The 23,154-nt window shown below is 42.7% G+C and overlaps 1 protein-coding gene across 1 annotated transcript in view; it reads left to right on the forward strand.

Annotated features, from left to right (window-relative positions):
- Positions 1-10,848: 10,848 nt before the first annotated feature.
- Egfr (epidermal growth factor receptor) overlaps positions 10,849-23,154 on the forward strand; it is a 240,717-nt gene continuing 228,411 nt past the window's right edge. The window contains exon 1 of the mRNA XM_019042399.2: positions 10,849-11,417. Coding sequence (XP_018897944.1) covers positions 11,318-11,417 — 100 coding nt within the window. The 5' untranslated portion in view covers positions 10,849-11,317. The remainder of the gene's footprint in view (positions 11,418-23,154) is intronic.

The following is a 23,154-nucleotide window of genomic DNA, read 5'->3' on the forward strand; positions in this document are numbered from 1 at the left end:
TGCCGTAGTATCTTGATTTATTTTGCGAGGAAAGCTTCGTACTTTTGAAGGATGCCCGTCATTCTTAATATGTTGGAGAACCTTCAATTTCCTGTGATACTGGGCAATACCTCTGGTGTGAAATAGTTGCTTCAGACGCCGTGGCACGCTGCGGCCCGGCGGGCGGGCAGAGAGCGCAAAACGCGCATTGGCGCCTACAAACCTAACAGGGATACCTCACGCATTGCGCAATGCGTGAAATATCCCTATTAGGTTTGTAGGCGCCAGTGCGTCGCCGCCGCTCCGCTTTGTGTTAGGCTCTAATATTTGATCTGGCGGAGTCAACGTTTTTCAACTCATGATTTTGAAATGTTTGGACACTCTGTATGGACTATTCTCATTTTAATTGATGAAAAAAAAATATGTTTTAAAGGAAAATATCAGAGGCGTGGCGTGCTTTGCGATATATCGATTGATTCGCCATCCAAACCTATGAAAAAAGATCGATTATTAGGGCGTTCGCAGCGAACACCTTAGTAATCGATTCTTTACCATAGCCTCAAATGGCGATATATCGATAATCGATCCTTCACGCCACGCCACTGGAAAATATAATATGTATGTGTTTCGTAAATATAAAGGTACTTCCGTATCAAACTTAATGATTTCCAAAGCACACGAATTTCTACACAATTTCTTATAGCCTTTTATAATCGATGGCGAAGAAGCAACAGCCAGGCGATAAAGTGTAAAGCCCGGTGATAGGAACTATAGCCCAACTGTATACTTTTTTATAGCTTCGTATTGCCCGGCTATATGATTTGCTCCGCTTTCTACAGCCAGCCATATAATTTTCAATAGCCTTCTCTAGTCGGCTATAAGAACTCCTATGGTATTTTGAAACGCAGCTCCTATCGCCAATTTTTACCAGGGTTTTTTTTCTGAAAAAATGTCAATTAAGGAATCAAAATTAACCGTGTAGGCAACCACACTTTCGATTGACAAAATGGCCGGATTTGTCAATCTTTCCCGCGACATGGTCGACCGCAAATAATTTTTGATGAGCTTTAACTTACTAAAACTGCGTTCACAGCTAGCGGAGGTTGTCGGCAAAGTGCAATACATACGCAAAGCGATCGCGACATTTGGGAACGTATCTTTCTGGTCATTTTTTGCAATTAAATTCAGAAGGTTAAGAGGGCTTAATTTTTGAAGATTGCCAGAGAGCTCTCTGGCTTGTACCCGAAAGACTTCTGTTTCCTCGACAAATTCATAGGGATCTACGTCCATCGCGTACTTCATGGCGAAATCTTTCGCATGCTTTTTAAATCGTCATCATTCAACTTATTCATCTCTTCGCCGTTTAAAAAGCCCTTTTCCCAAAAATAGATTCAATTTTCCCGTCAATCTTACAAGAAAGAAATTCTAAAATTTTAAACGCTGGAATCTTGCAATAGGTTAGTTCTGCTGGTCACAGAATCATGCTCCTTAGAAGATATGAAAACTGACAAATTTCGCCCCTTTTTTCTATAATGTTATTCCTGTTTCGGAACCTACATCTTTTCTTTCTCTCCCTCCCTCCCCTCCCTCTCTCACTCTCTCCAAAAAAAGTCATCGCCATTTTGGCGCCCCCCCCCCCTAAAGTAGCGCCTCGTCTTCTTTCATAGTTTAAGTTTACAGTCATCACTCATTGTTATTTAAATTTCGTTCTTTCCTTAAATCTAGCGCCTTTTTCACCCCCGAGTTAGCCTCGTTAACCCATCGGAATGCATTTAACGATTCCGTGTGCATTAAAAATATTGGAATTTTCAATCCATACCTTTAATCTTGACGCCTTATGCTCAGTGCTGACTTTGACTTCAGCTTTCAGGTGCTCTTCAGAAGATATGAAAACTGACAAATTTCGTCCCTTTTTTCTAATGTTATTCCTGTTTCGAGCTTTGTGGCGATTAGGCGTGGTAAAGCGCCAAAGATCGCTATAAAAGCGACTCATATGTATGTATTCCTGTTTCGATGTTCGTAACCTCCCTCTCCTCTTCCCCCCTTCTCACCCTCCCTCCCTCTCACCTCCTTTCTAAAAAAAGTCATTGCCATTTTGGCGCCCCCCCCTGAAGTGGCGCCCGGGGCACGTGCACCCACTTGCCCCCCCCCTAGATCCGGCCCTGGTCGAAAGGGATACTTTTGCCGATCAACCCCTAATTCACTCAGCGCGTCTACCGGACCGAGAATGGATTTTTGAATTTCCCGCTTGAAAAATGAACTTCAAAGTCGAATACCGAAACTTCTACGCCGCCGATTTCGATTAAACCTTTACAGCACTCCGATCGTGTCCCTATCTAACTGGGAAGCTCCTCGTTTAAGGAAAACCAAACCACGGATCTCGATGAAACTTATGGAATACACTAATCATTACCTTAAGTATCCAAAAAAACATCCCTTCGAGTATGCATTCATCCCTTCAACCCCTAAGTTGCTACCCCGCGCATCAGATCGGCTCCGAATATTTAATCTTACCTCGCGCCAAGCGCAACTTTAAGGTCCCATATAAAAGAAGAAAAACCACGGATTTCGATGATACTTTTGGAAAACACAGATAATAACTCGAAATTTGAAGAAAAAAATTCGCTGAGATCCCCCCACACCCCCTTCAACCCCTAAGATGCTACCGCGCCCGTATCAGAAATTCAAAAATCCATTCTCGGTCCGATAGACGCGCTGAGTGAATTAGGGGTTGATCGGCAAAAGTATCCCTCTGGACGAGGGACTTCCCAGTTAGATAGGGACACGATCGGAGTGCTGTAAAGGTTTAATCGAAATCGGCGGCGTAGAATTTTCGGTATTCGACTCTGAAGTTCATTTTTCGAGCGGGAAATTCAAAAATCCATTCTCGGTGTGATAGACGCGAGGAGTGAATTAGGGGTTGATCGGCAAAAGTATCCCTTTGGACGAGGGACTTCCCAGTTAAATAGGGACACGATCGGAGTGCTGTAAAGGTTTAATCGAAATCGGCGGCGTAGAATTTTCGGTATTCGACTCTGAAGTTCATTTTTCGAGCCGGAAATTCAAAAATCCATTCTCGGTCTGATAGACGCGAGGAGTGAATTAGGGGTTCATCGGCAAAAGTATCCCTCTGGACGAGGGTTTTCCTTGACAGATAGAGACACGATCGGAGTGCTGTAAAGGTTTCATCGAAATCGGCGGCGTAGAAGTTTCGGTATTCGACTCTGAAGTTCATTTTTCGAGCCGGAAATTCAAAAATCCATTCTCGGTCTGATAGACGCGTGGAGTGAATTAGGGGTTGATCGGCAAAAGTATCCCTTTCGACGAGGGTTTCCCTTGACAGATAGAGACACGATCGGAGTGCTGTAAAGGTTTCATCGAAATCGGCGGCGTAGAAGTTTCGGTATTCGACTCTGAAGTTCATTTTTCGAGCCGGAAATTCAAAAATCCATTCTCGGTCTGATAGACGCGTGGAGTGAATTAGGGGTTGATCGGCAAAAGTATCCCTTTCGACGAGGGTTTCCCTTGACAGATGGAGACACGATCGGAGTGCTGTAAAGGTTTCATCGAAATCGGCGGCGTAGAAGTTTCGGTATTCGACTCTGAAGTTCATTTTTCGAGCCGGAAATTCAAAAATCCATTCTCGGTCTGATAGACGCGTGGAGTGAATTAGGGGTTGATCGGCAAAAGTATCCCTTTCGACGAGGGTTTCCCTTGACAGATAGAGACACGATCGGAGTGCTGTAAAGGTTTCATCGAATTCGGCGGCGTAGAAGTTTCGGTATTCGACTCTAAAGTTCATTTTTCGAGCGGGAAATTTAAAAACCTCGATCGGTCCGACGGATTTGCGGACTGAATTAGGGGTTGATCGGCACAAGTATCCCTCGGGACGAGGGTTTTCCTCGACAGATAGGGGCACGATTGGTGTGCTGTAAAGGTTTCATCGAAATCCGTGGTTTTGTTTTCTTTATATTCGGGCTTAAAGTTGCCCTTTTGCGCGGTAAATTTAAAAAACCGAGCTGGTCTGATGGGCGCGCGGGAGCGAGTTAGGGGATGAAGGGACTCATTTGCGCTCTCAGCGATGATGTTTTTCGATAATTGGAGACATTAACCGTGTTTTCAAAAAGTTTCATCGAAATCCGTGGTTTTGTTTTTTTTATATTGGACCTTAAAGTCGGCGTTGCCAGACGGGAACTTGAAAAATCCACGCTGGTCTGAGGAGAGCGCGGGGTGGAGTTAGGGGTTGAAGATATCAGTGCACACTCGAAGGGACGGTTTTTCCGGTTAATTGAAGACATGAAGGGGCTTTTCTGAAAGTTTCATTGAAATCCGTGGTTTAGTTTTTTTTATATTCCAGCTTAAATTTGATTTTGCCGGGCGGTACCTTGAAAAATCCTACCTGGTCTGATGAGAGCGGAATGCTGAGTTAGGGGCTAAAGGGATGAGTGCACACTCAAAGGGGTGGTTTTTCTGGATACTTAAGGATATGATTAGTGTATTCCATAAGTTTCATCGAGATCCGTGGTTTGGTTTTTCATATATCGGACTTTAAAGTTGCGCTTGGCGCATGCGGATGCGCAGCGCTGCAGCGGTGGTTGAATGTACTACTGGTTCGGGCCCAGAGACTTGGCAGGTGTGAGGGATGCCCTTGCGCATCGTTCATGAGCTGGTCTGATAGAGGTCTGATAGATTCAGCGCGGTGAAAAGTGAAACAGAAGTTGAAGCGCGTTGAAGAAGTTGCGTACGTTGACACGAGAGTGCGCTAGTACCTACAGCTCGCTCATTGGTCAGTGATGACGCTAACTACTGCAAATCTATTGTTAACGAGTTGCAGATGCTAACGCGCTCTCGCGTCGACGTACGCAACTTCTTGCTTTTACGACAAACTTGTGTTTCAGGCTGACAGTACAGCGATCTTGTAGCGGTTTTTTGAACTAAATTTACAATTAGTTGCACCATAGGCCAGTAGAGTGTGCTCGTGACACGAGCTCAGGTTCCCTGGCTTGATTCGCCCGCCAAATTCAAATTAATGATCTTGTTCTCCCCACTCATTCCAACTTTCCAAACTTAGCGAGTGATGAATTCTCTTCCAGAGCATGTTCTTTTAAAATGAGTGGGAAAAGTTGAAATGATAACAAAAACGATACTTTGGAGCAGAATTCATTTCTATCGCTAAATTTGGAAAGTTGGACTTTGAAAGGCATTGTTGTATTTTGTTACAATGGCATATTCATTTCAGTAAAAAATTGAGTTAGATAATGTGAACCTGGCATAATCATAATATGATTCAGAGGAGTTGATAAATTAGTTACTTTGCAAGTATGCATTGGTTTTATCCACAGGGATGTAAGAAAGAGGAACCACTGAATTTTCTTTTGGAGAGGAGATGGTTTATTATTATTATTATTATTAATTTAACTTAAAAAATCTATAATACAGCAAAAATATATTAATTTAGGAAGCTAAAAATGTGGCACAATAAGGGACTCACTGCACCAATGAGCGTACTGAGCTGAACATCACAATACAATTTTAAGGTTTTTCACAATTTAGAGGAGAAAACACAACAAAAAAATTAAATTAATTGCAGGTAGGTACAGAATGCAAGAAAAATAATACATCTGTATGGGAGAAATGTTAGAAATAAAATGTTAAGCAATATTAAGTAACAAAAATTCACATTCCATATCGGAAATGAATGGGCCACTTATTTTTTTTAGCTAAAAAGTAACGTGACAGAAATTTGATTTTATGTTTGAAATATATCTGCTAGCAGAGATACTTCAATGAAATGCACGAATCAAAATGATAAACCTGTTCACAATGTTCATAAAAATCAGTTCATAAATTAAGTATCTGATGTGGTAACAGTTTAATAAAATGGAAGAGACAATTACGAGCAATTAAGATAAAACTGTACACATTTATATTCAAGACCAAGTTTCTTTTCCTCAGAAAAGTTAATCTTTCTTCATTATGACTTCAAACACAATTAAGCAAGCTACAGGAACATTAGGTACAAATTTACATATTTTTTAATTATGTTCATCGCTGAAGATAAAATTGAATCGTCGTGAAAATAGATGCAAGCACCGAACAATATATGGGTACTTATAAAATAAACAAAAATTGCAAATTTAATGACAATTATATGCATTAAGTTGCAAATCAATGATCAGACGATGAAAATTCACAGTTGTATGAGGTTCACTTGGGGGAAAAAATAGCCATGACAAAGAAAAGTCACTTACTCATGAAATCGAAAAAGTGCAAAACGATTGAGCCTATTTACAGAAATTCAAATCAAACATTAAGAAAAGGCAACATTTCAGTTTTAAAGTCACTTTTCTGACCAAAGGAATTGGGTTGTGTCATAGGCGGTACTACGGGGGTGCCAGTGGGTGCCGGGCACCCCCAAGCAAAAATTAAGTACGGTTATCAGAACCGTGAAATTACTGCTCTTAAAGATTCTGTATTCGCTCACACTGAGGAAAAATCCCAGCAATTAATTGAAAATGTTTCAAACAGAATTAATATTGATAGCCGTGTTTTACAAAGCTTCTACTGTTTTTTTATGGTATAATTGTAGTTTTGATGGAACGTTTTGCTAAAAATTTTCTACATTGAATTCATAGGTATCTAAGTAGAAAAGGAAGGAGAGAAAAAGAGAAAGGAGGGTAGGAAAGGGATAAAACTTGAGGGCCGAAATTAAGGGCCTCCCCTGAGCGACCGTCCCCTTCGGAGCCGGTCTCCGACATTTTCCACCTCTGGGCACCCCCAAGCATGAAGGTCTAGAACCGCGTATGGTTGTGATTAAATGGTCGCAGGCATTAGGGTGCACACATTTAAAAAATTAAAAATACAATGGGACCGTCGCAGTTACTGTGTTCAAATAGTTACATCCTAATAATAATAATAATAGTAATAGTTACCTAAATCGTTTCAAGTTTTTAGTGTTTTATATATTCCTTTGCCTCAGCTATAGAATTCTGAAACACCAAAAACTTAAAACGATTTCTATTCGTGCTTAATGGGTGTCGATATTGCATAAGGCGCGATGGCATGAATCGTGAGGCCTGAACTCGCAATACTCATCTCTATACTGCTAGCGAGATTCAGGAGAAAAGTTAAAAACCAGGCCGGATTACTTCCTCCCTATCTTCGGCTGCGTGTTGCTCACGTAGCCCTTGAACCGCCACTACAAATGAGACAATCGAAACTACTTAAACTAACACAATATAGACATAGAGCAAGGGAAAGGTCTCGCGTTGGCAACGGCGCAGAGATACAACTATTCGCACATTATGGATGTCCGTGTTGTATCTGCAAAATTGAAGGCGCGATGGCGCAAGGTGCGAACTCGCGATGCTTCGTTCTATGCTGCCAATAAGGTGTCTCTCAAATTCGGGAGAAAGAGATAAAAAAACGAAGCTCGATTACGTCTCGGCTTTGTTGTTACTCGATTTTTTTCCCTTTTTCAATTTGAATTTTGATTTGTTTTTTACGATGTATTTGCAAACCTACATCTAAGGCTCGCACGTACCGATCCCTTGCATCCCGCGGGGCATGTGTTTCAAGCAAACCTCGGGTCAATTTGACTCGGGGTTGGTAGATACACATGTAAAACATAAGTAAAGACTTTTCTTAAGTGGGAAATAGCAGGATTAGCCGTGTTTACTTCAAAACCAGCTGCATCCGAGCAAAAGTTTACAGAATTGTGAACGTGAATTCTCACTAGCTAACTGAATCCGTCATAGGCATTCAAATTATTCTGCCCGTTCTTGAAGAAGTTTCGTCAAAGATCCATGATTTGGAAAAATATGCAGCATTTTACTACTTCATTACCATAAATGAACCTGAATTTGTGCAGTTAGGGTCACCTTTCTTGGCAAGAGAACGAATAATAGAACTCAATTCAGACACGGAAACCAAATTCAGGGTTACAACTCCAAGAGTCGACAAATGTAGCTTAGCATTTCCATGTACTGCAGTCCAAAGCAGGCCCGCCACACGGGGGGGGGGGGATACTGGGTCCCTGGTACCGGGGCCCGGGCCCTAGAGGGGCCCGTGACGCAGGTGACAAACCACTACGAATTCATGTGTAACCCTTGTCTCGTAGGGGAAAGTGAAAAAATTACCCTTAAAATTCCGCAAAAGGTGAATAAAGTTTCAAAAACACGCTAGGGCACTGTAAAATTTTTCTTACTTTTTTAGAGATTTCTATCTATTTTCAAGATTTTGAGTATATATGTAGAATGATATTTTTAGTAACTGCGTTTCATTTTCTTTCGTTGTCGGGTGCTAAGAGGCTCCTGTCTGGGCATCCTCGACTTCAATGGCTCAACCCCTTACCATAGACGTGCGAAAGGGGAGTCCGGGGGGGGGGGCGGCTCCCCCTAGAATTGAAAAGTATCATCTGCCCCCCTCAAAAAAAAATTTATAGATGTTTTGAATGCAACAATTTGAAAGTATTTGGTGCTGAAAGTAAAAAAAAAAGTTAATTATTCTGCAGAAATTGATGGAAAATCTCCATCTTAAGAGCTTCAAAATGCGTCCAAATAGATTTAAATTTTCAAAAATTTTCCGGGGGAGCCCCCCCGGACCCCCCTCTGTGCTAGGGGCCCGGGCCAGAAAACTGGTACCAGGGCCCGAGATGGGATGTGGCGGGCCTGGTCCAAAGCCACCAATAATCAAAATAAACACGGCCAATCCTGCTATTTCCTACCCGAGAAAAGTCCTTACTTCTGTTTTACACGTGTTTCAACCACCTTTAAGCCACTTTTTTGCCATGAGCGATAGACACAGCGGCTCATTCGCGAATGAAGCTCCGTGAAAATTTGGACCCGTGCGGAGTGGAGGAGGGTTTAGAAAACCCCACTTTTCTTAAGTTCTAATACAGTCGAAAATAGGAGAGACGTATTCGGGCCTCTTTTTAAAATTTTCTCCCGAATCTGAGCAATACCTTATTGACAACATGTAGCGGAGCATTGCCAGTTCACGCTTCGCGTCTTCGCGCCTTCACTTTTTCAGATGCAGTACAGACGTCCATCAAGCACGAATAGTTGTATCATCGCACTGTCGTCAAAGCGCATCCTCTCCGTTGCTCTATTTCCATAATGTGTTTGTTTTTGTTGTCGTATTCGTCTTGGTTCTTCAAGGGCTACGTGAGCAACACAGCCGAAGTTGGGAGAGACGTAATTTAGCCTCGTTTTTTAGCTTTTCTCTCAAATCTGAGCGACACATCATTGGCAGCATAAAGCGGAGCATTGCGATTTTACGGCTCGCGCCATCGCGCCTTCAATTTTGCAGATGCTGCACGGAGATCCATCAAGCACGAATAGTTGTATCTCTGCACCGTCGTCAACGCGCATCCTTTCCCTTGCTCTATTCGTGCATATTCCATTCGGTTCATATTGAGGAGGAAAAAATCGACATCACTCCTCGAGGGTCTCGTAGAATTTTTTTTGCAGAAAAAAAATATCACGGCAGTGTTCAAGAAATACCGTTGTGTGCTTCTCCATTTAAAAAAATAAAGTATGACCGGAAGTCTGAAACGTCCTAAACGGAGATACTTGGTTGCGGAAGTACACGGTCGATATACTTTTCTTTTTGTTATTCGACAAATGACGGGTACAACCTAGCAAAGGAACTTATTGGTAAAAAAAAAAAAAAAAAAAAAAAAAAAAAAAAAAAAAAAAAAAAAAGTGCGGAAACTTTTAAACTGACTTAATTCAAATTCGAATATTAATGTAAAATATTACTTTTAAAGCGTGAAAAATTAAAATTCCACGATTTTAAAGAAAAAAATGGATAAATAAATACATACTCATGAATACATCCCACGTATAATTAAAGGTCCCAAGTAAGTACCTCCTTGGATTGTGAATCTCTTCATGATCGGTGAGATACACTTATGAGTTGATTTTCAAACTTTTCTCACCGTGGTACGTTTTCCAAGCAATGTCTTCATGGAAGAACGTGTGAGCTGAAGGACGAAAATGCGTATCTCCTTAACCAAACCTTATCATAAGCTTTAACGCATTTGAGGCCCTGTCCACACGAGCTCGCCCGAACTGGAATCGGAACTTCAATAAAACTATACAATCATTGGAAAATAATAGATTATTACGGCCGCCAAAGTAACAAAAATCAATGTCAAGACATGTATAGGACGTAATAAACAAAAACAAACAAATTCACATCAAAAGAAACATATGTAGAAGCTCGGAGTACGGGGGAAGTTTTGGAGGTTTTGGAGGAATAAGTTTTAGCTGAGCTGAAAACTTGTTCCGGGAACAAGTTCCTCGAAATAAGTTCCACGAACCGCGCTCGTGTGGACAAGGCCTAAGCATTTAATGCCTTGTCTCCACGAGCCGTTTCGCGAGATTTGTCCCAGGGAAAAATCTCACTTACGAAGTTGGGAAAAATATTGAGTTAATCAATATTTTTCCCAGTACCAAGTATGGTACTTGTACCCCTAGGACCCACTGAGAGAAGAAGAAGAAGTGAAAACGAATTGTGCGATATTTTATTCATTACTACATTGTTCATGTTTGTTTAGTTAAAAAATGTGTCTAATTGCCAATTGAGTGCAATTATTATTTTAATCCCGGTCAAATGCTCGACTTTAACTAATTTATCTTCCCGCGCAAATTAGTCGCAGGAGGCAGGACTGCATAGAGCCCCGTACCGTGGAGACGGTAACTGGGAAAAATCCCAGAAGTTTCATTCCTGCGACTCGAACTTGGGAAAAATCCCATGAAAACGTCCCGTGGAGACAAGGCCTAACGCAACAGCTTTAATGCATTAAGTGTGAGTAAAGAGCGTTGTTTCAAAAGTCCCGCGCTGCGGACGGTCCCGACCCTATCAGGTTCTGGCACGGGCTCGTAGTTCATCGTTTATCCGAGAGGTCGCGGGAGCTTCGATGATCGCCGGTCCGAAGCGAGAGGAAAGCAAAACAATCAGTTTGAATGATCAAGCCGCGAGGGCACCGTGCGACGCCCGACAGCTCACGACTGAAGTGAAAGATCTTGATTACGATCTTTCGTTAGATTCGCGATGATTTTTGCCTCGATATTTTCGCGGAGGCCTCCGTTTTTCGGATAATGCGCTTTTTTACCGTGTCGGCCAGGTGTGTGACTAAATTCGGTCTGTTCGAGACGGCTGAAATTCGTGGAAAGTGCTGTGATGAAAACATGTGTTCAGTGCGACACCCAACGAAATTACTGTGACCCGTGTGTGTGATTTTCCTTCGTTTTAAGGTGATTTCTGGTGTTTAACGGATGGAATATGCGTATTGCTACCTTTCTGGTTATTAGTGTGTGATTATTTTGGAGCGATGAAGTGTATGTCTCTGGATTTCCTCGTTTTTCTCATCATAGCCGTTGGATTAGGTCTAGGAGATCGCACGAAAGAGGAGGACCATTTTCAAGAAAAAGGTAAACAAAACTTTCAACTTCGGTGCTTAAACTTAACAAATTTGATCTGCGACATATCTCTCGTCCATTCATGTCTTTAATTTATGTCTTACGAATTGTTTTCAGCATTTATTCGCCCTCAGGCGCCTGATTTTCTTTTGGTTTTTTTCGCAAGTCTTGAAACCTAGATTGGTTTTCCATCATTGATTCCTTCATTCCTTCCCATTAGCACAATCAAACTGGCCATAGGCACTGTGTGAACTAGCGACCTCCTTCAATAGGTCATAGTTTGTTCAGCACCAGTACCTAACAGTTGAACAGTTTTGTTTGCTTCATTCATCATTACGTTTGTTTACATCTGCACCTGTGGCATTTGATCACGAAGAAAGGCGAGATGCGATACGATCCCTCGCCTTTTCTCTGGTTTTGTAGGAACACCCATTGGCTCGCGCTCCCGGAAAAGGAAAATACAGTGGAGTTTAGTCTTATTGCTGAGGCAGTCCTGATTCAACCCTTTACGACGCAAAGTTCTTGCATGAAAAGAATACCTAACCTCTTTCAGTAACCCTCGAGCAGTTTTCGTGATAATATCAGCGAACTTTCCTACGGAGCTTCACGAATGGATGTTCCCCAGTTTTGTGGACAGACTCTGGGGGTCGTTTTGTTGAAAACGATCATTCGATGGAAATTATGAAACGTTGTCTCGGAGTTTCATTCTATCTCAGTCATCAGCTTATACGAACGTAAAATATGTAATAATAAAAAAAAAAAAAAAAAATTTGCAATCCTTCTTTTATTTTTATTCATGACCGACAGTAACAGTTTCACTTAGGGCTGCGGAAAATCGCACTATCAGATATTTATGAGGGTCTGACTCTTAATCCCGCTGACGTGCTAACACACTCTCCAAAATTTCCGATGTTCTAAGTCGGAAACTCTGCGTTTTACTTGCGACGTTGCTGTCTTCTTGTTTCTATTTGCCTAGAGTGAAACGTCTTAGGATTGAAATCTACTGATTTTTCCTCGTCCTACAGGGTGATCCAGTGTACCACGGCTAGACTGCAGAAGCCGATACACCCCAAACCCCTTCTTTAAATTGAGCTTTCGATTTGTTTTAGATAACTGAAGAATTTAGGGCCTAAAAATACAGGGGAGTACCAATTTTCATGAGAATTGGTTCACAACCACTGCCAAAATTCAGGAAAAACTATTTACTTTCCGATATTTGGGGGGGGGGGGGGGGGCGTAGCTCCGACTGGGATCACTTTTAGAAAAAACTTTATCAAACAAAGAAGTCTTACTTTGACCCATAGATCACGCCCCTGCAGTTTGGCCATTGCCATTACACCCTGTATAGCGAAGACCATGTTGAAATATCAAACGATAAGTCTCATTCCTCTACAAACCAAAGTAGCAGATACTTCGAAACTACGCATTCTAAGAATGTAAGTAGACCCATTTCTTTTACTTTCATCATGGGCTTGTGCGGACGGGTGCTCAGAGGTAGGTATACGATGCTCGGTGAAGGAAGATGTGAGGCGCTAAATTTAATTGAGCTTTATTAAGACATATCTCGCAAGAGCCCTCGGTCTAAATGAAGAGACTTAATTAGGTCATGCTCCTCTCATAGTCTTCAAATTCCCGCGGGATGGTGAGTCTAGCGTGCCGTAACATCAATTCCCTCAAATTTTATGGACTCCTCCCGTGGGGGCCCTATCAAGAAGGTTTGACGTCCACAACAAATCACCAACAGCCGAAGATGTGTTTCAAAGCTTGCCCTTGCTGTTGATTTCTCGTCTTAGAGACGTTAAGTTAACTGCCGGCGCAGCTAAGATAAAAGCTTTGAGTTCGCCGCCAATTTTTTGGACCACTAGGATGTTAATTCAGCACATCGCACTTTTTTTTTGTCGATATGTATTTTGTCTGAAACGCTGCTTTCGCTGTCATCTTCTTCGCTGAAAGGAGGACGAAAATGCATGCAGCACAATTACGCTACAGCCGGTGTCGAAAAAGCAGGTGTTAGTTGACGAATTTCTACGCATTTTAAAACATTTATCTCGCGAAAACTCGCAGAAATGAATTGCCCTAGTTAGGTATGAAGTAAGAGACTTGCAACAAAGTTGTAAACAATAAGTCCCTTTACGGGTTTTCTCCAGATTTTTTAAAAACTCTTTAAAAACTTGATAGGAACCTATAAAAAGCTGTACGTTTACACGTCGATGCGCTCCTGCACTCCTACTCTCTCATACTCTATTAATTTACGTTTTAACACAAGCTTCTTTTACATTAGTTACTGCCCCTTTCAATTTTTACGAGTTTTTCCCAGCTTTTTCGTTTTTTAAAAGGCCGGAATCCGTTGTCTCCGGTTATCGTCTCCCTTTTTCACGCCACGAATGGACTAATGGAGATGTTGCATGTGTGAGAGATTTGCGATTTGACTGTTGATTCTTACGTAAAAGTTTGTGAGAAACACGATGGTGCCACTGGTTTTCTCTGAAATCAACTCCCAAGCTCAAAAAAGCTCTCAAGTTGAGGCCAGAATGGAGGGGATATCCACGCTATCCTGAGGGTCCACCTCTACATCAAGACAAACTGTCCGTGCAAAGATAGGGAGCAAATACATTGACAGGGCTGCCACTTCATTTGGGGACTCCAAAACTGAAAACACGGCAACCCTGCTAATGTATTTGCTCCCTATCTTTGCACGGAGAGTTTGTTTTGATGTAGAGGTGGACTCTCAGGGTAGTGCGGGATATCCCCTCCATTTTGGCCTCAACTTGAGAGCTTTTCTTGAGCTTGGGAGTTGATTTCAGAGGAAACCGGAGGCACCATCGTGTTTCTCGCGAACTTTTACATCAGAATCAACAGTCAAATCGCAAATCCCTCACACATGCAATATCTCTATTCTTTCGGAGTCCTTGTTGAAAAGAGTAATATTTACTTCGATCACAGCAAGGATCACTTCGGAAAACAATTCGTAAAATGAACGGATGAACCATGAGATCTCGAGTATTCATCGAGCAGGCACAGTGCACTTACTGTTATAAAATTGATCGCTCGTTTCAGAAATGTGAGACGGAGTGTTGCGTAGGACTGAGCAATACGTGGAACAGCTCTGTCAACGATGAGTTCATTGTTACCGCGAGTTCAGAGCTTTTTTGGCTCACTCTGCCGCTCTTGCATTTTGCAAAAGAAGTGGGTAAGAAAACCTAGATTTAGACTTCTTTCTTCCAAACGGAATTGTGTGCCCTATTACGCGAGCCCTGTCATGCATATATGTTTATGGGTCTCTGGGCTCATGTCTTGCTGTTCATAGTTCCGTTCGGCAGAAATACGTTCATTTGTGCGGAGTCGCCTTGCCAGGCGCGGCGCGATTTGCTGAAAACGCGAATTTTGAGTGCACACGGTCTTTCGTCATTTCGTAATGTACCCGATGCCAAACTTCAAGTTGAACATGAGACGGATTTGAACTGCATGCTCGGCTCAATTCTAAGTGCCCGATGATTAGAGATAGGAGGATGTAAAAATCGAACGCCGGAAAACCTGAAATTGCCTTGATTGTCGCGTTTAATTTCCACCAGAAAAGTTGCAATGGATAAGTAGTTGATTTTACTGAATGTCACGTCAGCTACACCAGAGTTGAAAGAGCGAAGCAAAAATGGAACTGCCCGCACGGATTGTCCGAGCGACAAAAACTCACCATGCTTGAGCGCCATCGTTATGACGCATAAAATCAGGGTTTCCGGCGGTCTGGAAAACCTGGAAATTCAGGGAATTCCTGAAAAAAAATTCAGAGAACTTCGCGAGCAACGTTAGCGAAAGTTGAAGGAAAAAATCTAAGTGGAAGTTTCGTGCAAGTTTTAAAGTTTGGGTAAGTTAGGGTGTCAGAAAACGAGGAAATCATGGAAACCCTGCCTGGTAAATGAGGCTGGAATTTAGTGGTTCAGTTAAAGGGTGTGAGAGCCAGAGGAGCTAAATTTGATCGAAAAATTTCAAACTTTCACCCGACAACTTTTTTTTATCATTATTAAATGAAGGATGTACGTTTTATATCGAAAATTTCAGAAAATGTCCGCTTAATCTCAGAGGAACTCGCGAAATATTTCAGCAAAGTCCTCGTAACTTGTATCACATCAATGAACACTTCTCGAATGACACTATTTTACCAAAGCACTTTTAAACTTCCTAATATTCTTATGGCTCGTTGGACGTTTCTCGTGCGGAACCATGTCTGCTTGCGTTATTGTGTAATCCTTGTCACACGGCAACGTCACAAATCGTCGCTCTTCTGACGTAAGGGCGTATCTCAATTTGAACGTGAGCCCTGTTTTCCGTATAACTCTATGCTTTCTAGGGCTCACGTGGAAATCGAGATACGCCCTTACGTCAGAGGAGCGACGAAATGGTCTAACCATAATCATGATTCAGCAAGCTGCTCAGACCTACTCGTCAGTGCACGCCGGTATTCTAAATTCTCACTTCAGCCACTCGAAAATTGCGGGAATCGCGGGTTTCGTGCGCAGGGTTGCCAAATGGTGTGGCAACACGCTCTTTTATTCTTTGATTTGGACTCTATGGAAAGATGAAGTTGGTTTTATATTTGTAGGACACTCCGGCAAGCATGATTGCGCGGCAGTTCTTATATCTATTGTTGACTTTTCTCTCGAGAATAATCACGGTGGAAGAGGATCGAGGTGAAAAATCCAAAACGAAAGCATTCTGCGTGAAACAGTACCGACTGACTTAACTGTCGTGTTAAGGAAAATCCTCCTCCGAGGGGGGGGGGGGGGGGGGTACATAAAATTAAGTCTGACACGATTTTGATTACTAAAAGCAATTTTAATTCTGTTATTGTGAGCTGTAGAGAATCAAATTAAAGTCGTTGTTGTAGAAATTCTTATTGATCCATCAGCACAACTCATCTAGTAATCACATGTACCTACTCAACTCCAATGTTTATCTAGGTATTTGATTGTTGGACCTACTCAACTGCTATGTCCATCCTAGGTATTCGATTGTTGAACCTCTCTGTGGCGGCCGTTTTCAATACAGCGCACAGTGAATCGAGTCAATTAGAGAGGGCGGACATGCAATTGTTGACTAAAACTGAAAATTTTGGTGTTTATTTCGGCACATATCAAATTTCAAGGGGTGCTATCAGAAGAAAATTTCACGAGGAAACCAATGGAACCACTTTCAGAACCTCTGGATGTTGTATAAACAGAGTTATAAGCTTTTGAAGTTTCCAAATTTTGTCCGACCTCTCCTATTGACTCGATCCACTGTGCGACGGAACGTAACTTCATTCCAAGACTGCAAAATTAGTAACTCCAGAAATTCAGTTTCTTACAAGAACGTTGCTTGTCGGTAAATTTACCGAGAAAGCTTTACCGAACTCGACCGCTGTACTTTGGAGTTTTCTCTATCCATCGTCTTTGTCCTATTCTGCTGAATGAGCCTTCAAACATTGCCTAATTTCCCTCGATAGAGCACAAAAACTCTGGCAAACCTGTGAATATTTTTCCTCCAATTTCTCATAGAAATTTACTCTCGATTCTCTCTAAAGTACCTGAAAATTTGCAGGGAAAACGTCCTAATAAAAATAAAATGAACAATTTATCCATCGAAGAAATTTTGGCAACATCCAAGGCTCATGCGAGGTTTTTCCTCAGCACAGCAGTATTATCGTTACGTTCTTTCGTCTGGGAAACGAAGACATGATACAACCCGATGTATATGGACGCCAAGGAATCAGAGGGCGTTGGTAGGTTGGGCTCGGACCACGATGAGGGAACCCGGGAGGGGAGGGGGGCACACACATGGAATCCCGGCCCGATTTTTGTGGTAAAAAAAGACCGTCACACCGGGAACAATGGACGCCGATATGAAGAAAAGAGCCTAGACGGGGAGGCGGCGTGGAGTGGGAAAGTGAGAGTGCTCCTCTCAGGTGAAGCGTCTGAGCCGCGGCAAAAGCGCGCAACTGGGCGAGTAACTCGGCTCGAGATCCGCGGTTTCTGCGGTCGTAGGGCTGAAGCTGAGGATGCTCGAAAAGAGGGAATATGATCGGAGAAGGTCGATTCGCCGATGCGAGCCCATTGTCTCCCGGACCATTATGATCGGAACATGCGTCAAGTGGAGTCGCAGTCGAGTATTCTTCGACGGGGCACCAAGTTCCAGCCGCGGTCTCACAACCCCCCGTCTCTGCCCGACACGTCCGTGTTCCTCATGTTTCATTCGTCGAGAAAAATTGATGGAATTAACCGCATTTATGGTAGGATGTTCCTAAAGTCCGGCCAGAGACAAGAGACCCTTTACCAGTATCTTAACCATGGTGGAAGCTTTTACTTTCGGGACTTGAGCATGCTACTGTTGACTTACCTACATGGTTGATGTTTAACAACGTGTTGGCAGTTTCGTTTTGCAAACAAGCCGAAGTTTGGGAAACTTGTTCGGCTCATTACATCACCCGAAGCTCGTCATCCACCATGTAGGTAGGTCAACAGCCGAAGTTAGGGTGATGACTGTTGCTCTCTTATAATTGTCATAAGGAATTGTTGAATCCCCGAAAGTACAAGCTTCCACCTGTCGCCAAGAGGCCCGTGGAGGGTCTCTTGTCTCTGAGTCCGGCAAGTACTGGATAAAAAGTTCGATCGTAGGAGCCGAACGTCCGATGTTCTATATCAATCGAGCTGCGGGCTGATTATTGAAATTGGACTTCATTTTACAACACGTAACTAAAATATCTGGATCGTTTCAGAAACAACACACGCGCCATTATTTCCCCAGTGTAAATTAGTGTTTTTATCTCGGAGACAGAAATCGTAGTTCCTTATTGCAAAATGAAGTCCAATTCATCCCTGGCGGATTCAAGAGGGGGCGCACAGTGGCTCGAGCTATTAGAAGAGATCGGACATGAAGTTTTCGGCTAAAATTTCAAATTTTAATGTTTACATAGTCACAAATTCAATTTCAACGTGTGTTTCTGACAGAAAATTTCACGAAAGTCTCCATAGAACCACTCTTGAACTTTGTCTCATATTTTCGAAAATATTAGCTTTCAAAGTTTCCAGATTTTGTCCGACTTCCCTCATCGACTCGGTCCAGTGTGGGGCGTAAGGAGCTTACGTCCGGCCCGTTCCCACGAAAGAAAGGAGGGAGAATGAGGAAAGAAAGAAAGAAGGAAGGACACTTATTTTTGGTAATTATTCATGACTGAATTGACTCAACCAGCATTTAGATGCTTGAAAATTTCGAACATTTTCTACGGGGCGGCCTCCAGACCCCTCCCCCCTTCTGTCCCTTCCATTCGAAGATTCTGGATCCGCCTATGAAATTAATGGGCAAAGCGATAGGCAGTGGTGTACCCAGCAAATTGGTAACATCGGATTTCCTACATTCAAATCTATATAAAATAACTAGTCGTGATTAGCTCGCTTTGCGAGCTGACACGTCTAGCCGGGGAGTGCCCCTGGACCCCAGTTCTACGCTTCGCGACGAACTTGCGACTCGCTCCGCGAGCCGCCACCGCCCCGCACAGTTTTTAACATTGATGAGGAGACAACATCTATGTCTTAATCTTCTTTTTCACCAAGTTTTACAGAAATTGATGTTCTAGGAGTCCGGACCGCGTTTTCCTGCGGGGCCGCCATCTTGGATTTGGAAATGTTGAAAATCTGACCAAAAATGCGAGTTTTCCGTCAAAATACACCTCCTAATACCGAATTTCACAAAAATCGATGGATCGGAAGCCAAGATAACAACTTAGACCACGATCGCCATTTTTGATTTTTGAATTTTGAAAATCGGACCTAAAATTCTAATTTCCCGTCGAAATACACCTCCTAATACCGAGTTTCACAAAAATCGATCGATATCAGGAAGCGATGTAGCATTTTAGACCACGATCGCCATTTTTGATTTTGAATTTTGAAAATCGGACCTAAAATTCTAATTTCCCGTCGAAATACACCTCCTAATACCGAGTTTCACAAAAATCGATCGATATCAGGAAGCGATGTAGCATTTTAGACCACGATCGCCATTTTGATTATTGAATTTTGAAAATCGGACCTAAAATTCTAATTTCCCGTCGAAATACACCCCTAATACCGAGTTTCACAAAAATCGATCGATATCAGGAAGCGATGTAGCATTTTAGACCACGGCCGCCATCTTGAATTTTGAATTTTGAAAATCTGACCAAACATTCTAGTTTCCCGTCGAAATATACCCCCGGATACCGAGTTTCACGAAAATCGATCGAACAGGAGCCGACTTAGCATTTTAGGCCACGGCCGCCATCTTGGATTTTGAGATTTTGAAAATCCGACCAAAAATTCGAGATCCCCGTCGAAAAGTACCCCCGGATACCGAGTTTCACGAAAATCGATCGAACAGGAGCCGACTTAGCATTTTAGGCCACGGCCGCCATCTTGGATTTTGAAATTTTGAAAATCTAACCAAAAATTCGAGTTTCCCGTCGAAAAGTACCCCGGATACCGAGTTTCACGAAAATCGATCGAACAGGAGCCGACTTAGCATTTTAGGCCACGGCCGCCATCTTGGATTTTGAAATTTTGAAAATCTGACCAAAAATTCGAGTTTCCCGTCGAAAAGTACCCCCGGATACCGAGTTTCACGAAAATCGATCGAACAGGAGCCGACTTAGCATTTTAGGCCACGGCCGCCATCTTGGATTTTGAGATTTTGAAAATCCGACCAAAAATTCGAGATCCCCGTTGAAAAATACCCCCGCTTACCAATTTCCTCAAAAATCCGTTGAAAAATACCGCCTAAAACCTTATATTTCGTCTATAAGGCAGTGACGTCACGCAACAGGATTGAACCTGTTCGGCGCGATGCGCGTAAACAACCGCGTATCTCCAATGTAATACTATATGGAGAAACAACTTTTCGCTCTTGCGGGCGTCCTAAGCAGCGGATTTGAGTGGGAATAATTTTAATCAACTCCTCATTACAATAGCTAAGCGTGTACCAATTTTAAAGGAAATCGCTTCGGCCAATTTTTATCTAGGGGGGGCAGAGTGAGTGGGAACAGCAGCTTTATATAGAGTAACTAGTCGTGATTAGCTCGCTTTGCGAGCTGACACGTCTAGCCGGGGAGTGCCCCTGGACCCCAGTTCTACGCTTCGCGACGAACTTGCGACTCGCTCCGCGAGCCGCCACCGCCCCGCACAGTTTTTAACATTGATGAGGAGACAACATCTATGTCTTAATCTTCTTTTTCACCAAGTTTTACAGAAATTGATGTTCTAGGAGTCCGGACCGCGTTTTCGTGCGGGGCCGCCATCTTGGATTTGGAAATGTTGAAAATCTGACCAAAAATGCGAGTTTTCCGTCAAAATACACCTCCTAATACCGAATTTCACAAAAATCGATGGATCGGAAGCCAAGATAACAACTTAGACCACGATCGCCATTTTTGATTTTTGAATTTTGAAATCGGACCTAAAATTCTAATTTCCCGTCGAAATACACCTCCTAATACCGAGTTTCACAAAAATCGATCGATATCAGGAAGCGATGTAGCATTTTAGACCACGATCGCCATTTTTGATTATTGAATTTTGAAAATCGGACCTAAAATTCTAATTTCCCGTCGAAATACACCTCCTAATACCAAGTTTCACAAAAATCGATCGATATCAGGAAGCGATGTAGCATTTTAGACCACGGCCGCCATCTTGAATTTTTGAATTTTGAAAATCTGACCAAACATTCTAGTTTCCCGTCGAAATATACCCCCGGATACCGAGTTTCACGAAAATCGATCGAACAGGAGCCGACTTAGCATTTTAGGCCACGGCCGCCATCTTGGATTTTGAGATTTTGAAAATCCGACCAAAAATTCGAGATCCCCGTCGAAAAGTACCCCCGGATACCGAGTTTCACGAAAATCGATCGAACAGGAGCCGACTTAGCATTTTAGGCCACGGCCGCCATCTTGGATTTTGAAATTTTGAAAATCTGACCAAAAATTCGAGTTTCCCGTCGAAAAGTACCCCCGGATACCGAGTTTCACGAAAATCGATCGAACAGGAGCCGACTTAGCATTTTAGGCCACGGCCGCCATCTTGGATTTTGAGATTTTGAAAATCCGACCAAAAATTCGAGATCCCCGTTGAAAAATACCCCCGCTTACCAATTTCCTCAAAAATCCGTTGAAAAATACCGCCTAAAACCTTATATTTCGTCTATAAGGCAGTGACGTCACGCAACAGGATTGAACCTGTTCGGCGCGATGCGCGTAAACAACCGCGTATCTCCAATGTAATACTATATGGAGAAACAACTTTTCGCTCTTGCGGGCGTCCTAAGCAGCGGATTTGAGTGGGAATAATTTTAATCAACTCCTCATTACAATAGCTAAGCGTGTACCAATTTTAAAGGAAATCGCTTCGGCCAATTTTTATCTAGGGGGGGCAGAGTGAGTGGGAACAGCAGCTTTATATAGAGTAAAATGGATTCTTGTCGGAGCACCTGACCCCTCCAAGAATCGATACATTTCCATGGGTTTAAATGGAGAAAAACAATGTTGACAAATTGCTGGATCCGCTAATGGCAATAGGCTCCCTGATAAGATGGATTGATCTTGTGATACGATGGACGTCATATTTTGTGTCAGAACGGCATGCGATATATCGCATCAATTGGGTCCATTTTTTCAGCTACTCGTCATTTTTCTGCAATTTTGAGATCGCAATTCTGTTGTCAAGCTCAGGAGACTAAAGCACTCACTTACCAATTTTAACAAAGAAATTCAACTTAATAAAGACGTGGTTTCTTCAGAGAGAAAATATCGCATTAGAGTGCAGTTTCGATATCAGTATCGAATGCGATGTTTTCTCTCTGAAAAAACCACGCCTTGATTACGTTGAATTTCTTTGTTAAAATTGGTAAGTGAGTGCTTTAGACTCCTGACAACAGACGTGCGATCTCAAAATAGGAGAAAAATGACGAGTAGCTGAAAATATGGAACCAATTGATGCGATATATCGCATGCCGTTCTGACACAAAATATGGCGTCCATCGAATCACCTTAAATCAGCGAATTTGCTTACGCGAACGAACGTGGATGTTAATCAATTTCCGGTCCCACTCTGCATCATCCTGTTTGCGGCGCACAATCGAATTTTTCCGATGGCCCTGCAACGTTGGAAACGTCCGTCCGGCGTCCATCCTCTCTTCAGTGGCGTGGCGTGCTTTGCGATATATCGATAGATATGCCACTCAAACCTATGAGAAAAGATCGATTATCAGGGTGTTCGCAGCGAACACCTTAGCAATCGATTCTTTACCATAGCTTCAAAAGGCGAGATATCGATAATCGATCATTCACGCCACGCCACTGCCTCTCTTCCAATCCAATCGGAAGCACCGTGGCTGATTCGACCACTGACCCGGCTACGCATGTTCCGACAATCCATCCTCCAAGTCCAGACCCAATTTTCACGCTGCTTACTCAAATTTCTCCAAGATGTGGCCTGCTTCTTCCGCTCAAGCTACTCCTTCTTTTATCCAAGCCTCAGTTGACCATCCAAGCATTTTCCTCACGTCGTCGGACATCATCTGAAAAGGAACTCCCTCCATTTAGGCATCGTAAAAGTTGAAGGTGATGTTACATTTAGTGGTTTGCTGCAATATTAACGTCACGATGAAACCTGCGGTATTACTACAGTGGCGTGGGCGGGAATTGCGAGTATTGCTGCAATATCACGTCCACGATGAAACCTGCGAT

This window comes from Bemisia tabaci, chromosome 3 (assembly GCF_918797505.1).
Source record: "Bemisia tabaci chromosome 3, PGI_BMITA_v3".
Lineage (NCBI taxonomy): Eukaryota > Metazoa > Arthropoda > Insecta > Hemiptera > Aleyrodidae > Bemisia > Bemisia tabaci.